The sequence below is a fragment of the Penaeus monodon genome, chromosome 6, assembly GCF_015228065.2.
Source record: "Penaeus monodon isolate SGIC_2016 chromosome 6, NSTDA_Pmon_1, whole genome shotgun sequence".
NCBI lineage: Eukaryota > Metazoa > Arthropoda > Malacostraca > Decapoda > Penaeidae > Penaeus > Penaeus monodon.
Genome location: NC_051391.1, coordinates 53,826,259 through 53,833,758, shown reverse-complemented (window position 1 = coordinate 53,833,758; position 7,500 = coordinate 53,826,259). Strand labels below are relative to the sequence as shown.

The 7,500-nt window shown below is 35.3% G+C and overlaps 1 protein-coding gene across 3 annotated transcripts in view; it reads left to right on the top strand.

Annotated features, from left to right (window-relative positions):
* The window catches only part of LOC119574641 (hemicentin-1-like), a 77,302-nt gene that overhangs the window by 59,597 nt on the left and 10,205 nt on the right, over positions 1-7,500 (top strand). For all 3 annotated transcript variants that reach the window (XM_037922017.1, XM_037922014.1, XM_037922016.1), the window contains one exon: positions 283-443. In XM_037922017.1, coding sequence (XP_037777945.1) covers positions 283-443 — 161 coding nt within the window. The remainder of the gene's footprint in view (positions 1-282; positions 444-7,500) is intronic.

Here is a 7,500-nt window from a genome sequence, read left to right as displayed (position 1 = left end):
TTATGACCATCATCATTATCATCATAATTATTATTATTATTATCATTATCATTATCACTGTCATGATCCTTATCCTTATCATCATCACCATCATCATCATCACCATCATCACAATCACCACCACCACCATCACCACCATCTCCACAATCACCACCACCACCATCTCCACAATCACCACCACCACCACCAACAACAACACCACCGCCACCACCCTCACCATTACCAATATCATTATCATTATCGACGCTAACCTCCTTTCCCTTCGTCTCTCCCCCTTCGCAGCGGACGCCCCTAACCCCAACGTGTTCCGAGGGGCGCCGCCGATCCAGTACTCGACCCTGAGTGGCCCCTCCTTCCTCAACAGCACAGACAACACCATTGAAGTCGTGGCAGGGACGACCGCCATGCTGACATGCGGCATTAAGAATCTGCATAACTATACGGTAAGGTTGGTAGGTCGGTGGGGGGGTGGGGGTGGAATGGGAAGGGGAGAGGGAGTTGGTGGAGTGGAAGGGGAGGTGAAAGGGTGGAAGTGGAGGGGAAAGGAGGGAGAGTGGGTAGAGTGGAAGAGTTGTAGGGTGACAGGGGAAGGTGACGGGGAGTTGGTGGAAGAGGAGGTGGAAGAGTGGATGAGGAGGGGGAGGGTTGGAAGGGGAGTGGGAGTACAAGGGAGGAAGAGCAGGGGGAGGGAGAGGGAGGGGAGGTGGTAAAATACAAGGAGAGGGAAAGGGGTGTTGGCAGAGCGGATGGGGAATAAAATTAAGCACGATTGAAAGGAGAGTTGAAAGAGAAGAAGGGGATAAGAAAGTGGAATAGGGAGGAATAAAAGAGACAGAAGGTGGAGTAACGTGAAAAGAAGTTATAGAATAGGAAAGAGGGTGGAGGGAGCGGGGGGGGGGCAATGGAGTGGGCTGGAGAGAGGAGGGATGCTGGGGACTATTCAAATAGGGGATAGCTTGATAATAAAACACAAGATACAGAAATAGATCGATTTACGGTTTGTCCGATAAAACAAGATATAATATACATAAAGTTTTCTTTCTTTCTTTCTTTTTTATCTATTTAATTTTTAAACTTTTCTTCTTCTACTTCTTTTTTCGTCATTTTTATTCATCTCTTAGCAAAATTCATATAATTCCATTTGATTTAAGCACCAAAAAAGAAGCTTGTCATCTCACCTACAATCACTTAGCCAAAGATTAACTTCACTTAATGCAGACCGCACTTAATCTAGCATTAAAACAATTACCCGCTTAATACCGGCCATTAGGGAAGTAATTAACGTTCACGGGTATAACGCTGATAAACGCAAACCCCGTAATTCACAGTCTGGCTACTTTCCCAAAACCGCAGATTAATCTTACAAACACCTCTTCAAGAAGTTACACACGCCTTCAAACCCTTCAGTTGCCGTGAAGTGTCTTTGAGTAAGGGTTAAGGGAGGGACACTTCACAGCTGATTTAGGTGCGAGTCTAAGGGAGAGGGGACGGAAGTACCCTGTAGATTCTTGAGGAGGCGTTCGGGTGAGGCACTATATATGGAGTGGCTCTGCTGGCGGTTTTGTTTTCTCACTCTGTCTCTTTCTTTCTCTTTCTCTCTCTCTCTCTCTCTCTCTTCTCTCTCTCTCTCTCTCTCTCTCTCTCTCTCTCTCTCTCTCTCTCTCTCTCTCTCTCTCTCTCTCTCTCTCTCTCTCTCTCTCTATATATATATATATATATATTATATAATATAATATATATAATATATATATATATATATATATATATATATATATTATATATATATATATATATATATATTATATATATATATATATATATATATATATATATATTATATATATGTATATACATATATTTTATTATATATAATATTTTATCGTATCTTCTCTTCTATCTTTCATCTCTCTCTCTCTCTCTCTCATCTCATCTCTCTCTCTCTCTCTCTCTCTCTCTCTCTCTCTCTAAAACAATATTCTTCCCGGATGTTACTCACTTGCCAATACATCAGGCGTTTATCGAACGTCTTTATTTTCATTCAATATTCTCATACGCCATTCAGCAATATATCCTACACATAGAATTAAGATCTAAAAAATGATTTCTCTCTTTGATGAAGCTTTACAAAGAGACTAACTAAGCAAACTGTTTTTTTTTCTTTTTTTTTTCATTAAATGATCTCTAAACACAATAAAAAAGAAGAAAGGGCAGAAAATAGCCAATAGGAAAGAGATGTTGAAGCTCAACAAAATGCATTTAATTCAAAAAAGAAAAAGAGAAAAAGAAGGAAATAATAATAAAAAATGCTCAGAAGAAAAAAAAAAGAAAGAAGAGCATAGACACAAACCAACTAGCGAGACAGAAGAAAGAATGAAAAAAAGAAAAAGAAAGAAAGAAAGAAAAAGAAAGAAAGAAAGAAAGAAAGAAAGAAAGAAAGAAAGAAAGAAAGAAAGAAAGAATGAAAGAAAAAAAGGAAGAAAAAAAAACTTTGGCTGCATCAAAACACGAAACCAAATAGCGAGACAGAAGAAAGAATGAAGGAAAGGAAAAGAAAGAAAGAAAGAAACAGAAAGAAAGAGAAAAAGAAAGAAAGAAAGAAAGAAAGAAAAAACTTTGGATGCATCAGAACAGGAAGGCAACTTAGCAAGACAGAAGGAGCATAAATGATCCAATAAAACGGCCAAGAATTGCGTCAGCGAACAATTTAATTTTAATCTTAGACACAGAAACAATATCCTGGATTTCAGCTGCGGAGATTAAATTAATATTGGCAATAATTCTAGCATGGGAACGCGAATAGAAAGACTATCATTACCGAAATTGCAAAACTGTTTAATACATATAATCTTGGAATTATTAACTGAAGGATGGGGAATGAAATTATTACATGCTTCCTTTCATTTACTGAAGGATGGAAACGGATTATAATCGAAATTACTTGCCATTGCAATATGGATGAAAACATTGATAAAATCCGATAGAGCTATTTCACATTGCAACGTACTCAATTAGAGTGAATTGACGATGATTATAGTTAAAGCGTAATGCCCAAGAAAGTTATTATTTCCGATTGGTAATCACGTAGAAGACTGTAAAAAGCTGGCACGTGCCTTTGCTATATGGAATGACAGAAGTAATTCTTGAGTAAAAAAAAAAAAAAAAAAAAAAAAGCAGAGAGAGAGTGAGTGAGAGAGAGAGAGAAAGAGAGAGAGAGAGAGAGAGAGAGAGAGAGAGAGAGAGAGAGAGAGAGAGAGAGAGAGAGAGAGAGAGAGAGAGAGAGAGATTCGGTAATCTACCATTATTACTATATATTACATTTATTATACATTAACTAAAACATGAAAATTACGTTACGATAATTTTTTTTTTTTACTTTTTTATTCATTTATTTATTTATTTTTGTAAAGGCAACAAATACTCACATATTTCTAGTAAATACATATATGAAATAAGAGCAATATCTGTAACGCTGGCAGGTATCACAATAATGTAAACTAAAGCATTTTCTACCTCTGATTAACGTTGTTTAGCTTTTATATTTTATAAAGCTTTTATACCATCGCTAAAGGTGTAGTTACATATTCAGTTATTATTTTTTTTCTTTTCTTTTTTTTCAGAATTCCTTTCATTTTAATATTTACAAACTTTATCTCCTTCGCTCGGAGCAATATAGTTATTGTTTCCTCGTTTAAGAATTAAAAGTTCTCCTTTTTTTTTCTTTTCTTTTGTAGAGGGAATTGTTCTTGTCATTTTCCCATATCACTCGCTTTATTCTCCCTTCGTTTCCCATATTCAGTCATGCATTTTCTTGTCTCCCTTTCACAGCACATTCAATTTCCTATCTAAGAGAATGTTGATATTTTTCTTTGTCTTCTCATTTTACTCATGGAGAATAAGGAATAAAAGAAAGAGAAGAAAAAGGGGAGAGTAAGAAAGAGAGAGAGAGAAAAATACGAAGAGCAATTTCCGCTCGGCTCGTATGTCTGCCGTGGTATTCCCCACTTTAAGTCGCACAGTCTGGAAGGGGATCTCCTCCGGGAAGCCATATTCGGCATTCTGGAACGTCTAAAATCAACCATAGAGAGGTAGACAGATAGATAGGTAGGTAAGTAGGTATATACATATATATGTATACACACACACACACACATACATATACATATACACACACACATACACATACACATACATATACGCAGACACATACACATACATACACAAACACATACACACACATACACACACACACATACACACACACATTTTATAGATACATACATACAGACATAGGGAGGTAGGTAGAGATAGATAAACAAACAGAAAACTAATAGACTAATTTTTCTCTTCGGATAAATAGATGATACAGAGCGGGAGAGATAAAAATAAAGGTATACTTACTAAGACAGATAGATTGTATATAAAGAAACAGATAAATACATACAGAAAGATGGTTATAGACTCACTCGCATGAAAATGGTATACATATTCATATTTATATTTATTATGCGTAGTTTACATACATTTATATATATATATATATATATATATATATATATATATATATATATATATATATATATATATATATATATATATATATATATTAGAGTCCTGAATTAGTTGTTTTCTTAGTTGTGCTTTATTATAAAACTCAATTAGTATAACTAAATTTCAACTCAACTGGGATTTTCATAGTACTTCTTCCACATTCTTTTCGATTACCTACGACTCTGCAGACATTATGTATAGGATTCTATAACCATTGTACAAATATCAGCATTATTGTGTTATAATTTAAACGACCAATGTAGAAAATGTCTGCGTATATATTTCCCTTTGTTTGAAACGTTAGGATCTGAGGTGTATTTCACTTAACACCGTATCGGCTAAAACAATATAGGTAATAAGTAAATTATTGATTTATTTTTAAACAACTCATTTAGAGAATGTCACCCTATATATATATATATATATATATATATATATATATATATATATATATATATATATATATATATATATATATATATATATATATATATCTTTTTGGATGAAACGTAAGGACCTGAGGTGTATTTCCATTACAATTCGGCAACAAAATTGGTAATTAGTAGATTATTATATACTATGAAACAAAGAAGCTAATCCTCCCTGACTCAGCACGAGTGAAATCCTTCAAACGGGAGAACTAAGTTGAGGATTATATTACTGGAGACACAGAATGTAATGTTACCTTTGATTAATGGGCGAGGAGTATTATCTCACACTGTGTGAGATTTAACAAGCGATTAGATTTTTTAGAATTTTACACGGGAGTCTCACATCAGAAATCCTGACCATTTATCTAGTCAGTATCACTCGTGCTCAAAGGCCGCAATGGAGATTAAATCCAAATGTGTATGATGTGAGGTGAGGCAGTATAATGAATGAAGCTGTTACATGGGACGAGATATGAATGCATGTATGTACTTGTGTTTATCTACAGTCTTTTGTATATGTAGTTCTAATATGTGCCTATCTATATCCATCTATTTATCTGGGTATCTATCGAATGTGTGTGTGTTTGTATACATGTATATATATTACATTTAACTATCTATCTATATATATTTTTCTATCTATATAATTTGCATGAGAAGTGGCCTAGTTGAAGGACGTGTGTGTCTTCACACGCACGCACGCACCCACACGCACATACACGGCACACACACGCACGCACGCCCACACACACACACACACACACACACACACACACACACACACACACACACACACACACACACACACACACACACACACACACACACACACACACATATATAAATGTGTATGTATGTGTGTATCTATACATGCCCCCCGCATACATCTTACGCCGGTTCCCAAGCCAGAGTGCAGCACAGTAGCTCTATCGACGAAATCTTGAACTGAGCCAAGATTTGAGAGCATCCGTAGAGAACCGTCAGCGATGGAGACCTTCTCATTATCTCTAATGCTGTGGAGTTTCCGACTCTCCACTTGCCTCGTGCTGAAACCAGGTCATGCGAGGTCGATACTTGATACAGTTGGGGGTCACGATTTCTTATAAGGGGTTACCGTGCATTTAATGTACATTTCCCCCCCTAATGGTAATGGATAATAGTATTACTAATGGTGATGATATTATTGGTAATGGCATTAATGATACTGATATATATATATATAACACTGGTAATGGTGATAATAACTGTAATAAGAATAAGTAATGATAAGGATAATCATCGACATCATCTTCTTCATCACCATAGTAATAATTACGGTGGTAATTAAGGTAATAACAAAGAATGAGAAAAAAAGAATACTAATATAATAAACATTAATTATCACCATCGTTAAATTATTATCATTATCAGTGCTATAACTTTCTTTATTATCATAATCATTTTATATGATTATTATTATTATTGTTATTGTCATTTTATATCATCAATACTGTCATTGTTATTTTTATTCATATAATCATTAAGACATCAATATCATTGTTATCTCATCATCATCATTCTAATTATTATCATCATTAATACTACTCACAATCATAACTAAAACAATGCTCATAAATACGCCTGCCTCCCTTGATTGATAATAGTCATACAGGCAGGAAAACATCAAGAGTAAAAGTGACACAAGAAAGCATTAATCATAATAGCCATAATAATAACAATTAATGCTATGTCACTCCTACAAAAAAAAAACATAATACTAAATAAACATCAACGTATGTGCATTAAAACACCTACACATGTTTTACAACCAATACTTTTACCATAGCTTAGTACAGCATCAATGTACCTCGCCCGGAAGAGTACAAGTAATAACATTTCGAGAGGGAGGTACGAAGGACCCCAAGATCGAAGGACGACGGTAGTACAGATGTGATCCCAGCTGCGTTGTGCTAACTGCATTTGGCCAGGCTCCGCGGACTCTGGAAAGGAGAGGAAGGGGAGGAGGTGATTCAGAAGCAGCTTTTATGCTTTATCTGATTTTTCTTTGCTTTCGAGATTATAAAAAAAGAAGGGTGGGGAAGGGAGATGAAAGGGGAACGCCGAATGCTGCCACCATTTATTAGTGTTTAGTATATAACGGATTGTTATTGTTCAATTTTAAATTCCTTTTTGCTCTTTGGTTGTGTAATCGTGAGTTTATAGAATATGTATTAATTTCCTTTTAGACGTGGAAATGGTTTCTCTCACGCAACAAGGTCACTTAGCAGCAGTTTAGCTTGGTTAGTGCTGGGAATGTGAGGGATAGGAAGAGAGGATAAAGAAAGATAGAGAGAAAGAGAGAAATTGATATAGGGTATGAGCGAAAGAGAGAGGAGGAGATGAACACAAAACCATGTCTCGAAAATCTGAATCTTATATAAAACAGATGTAAGAAGGAAAACATTGCAAAGTTTAATGAAATCGGATCATTCCAGTGAATTGTATAAAATGTTTATGGAAAGGTTAACACAATTTGATATAA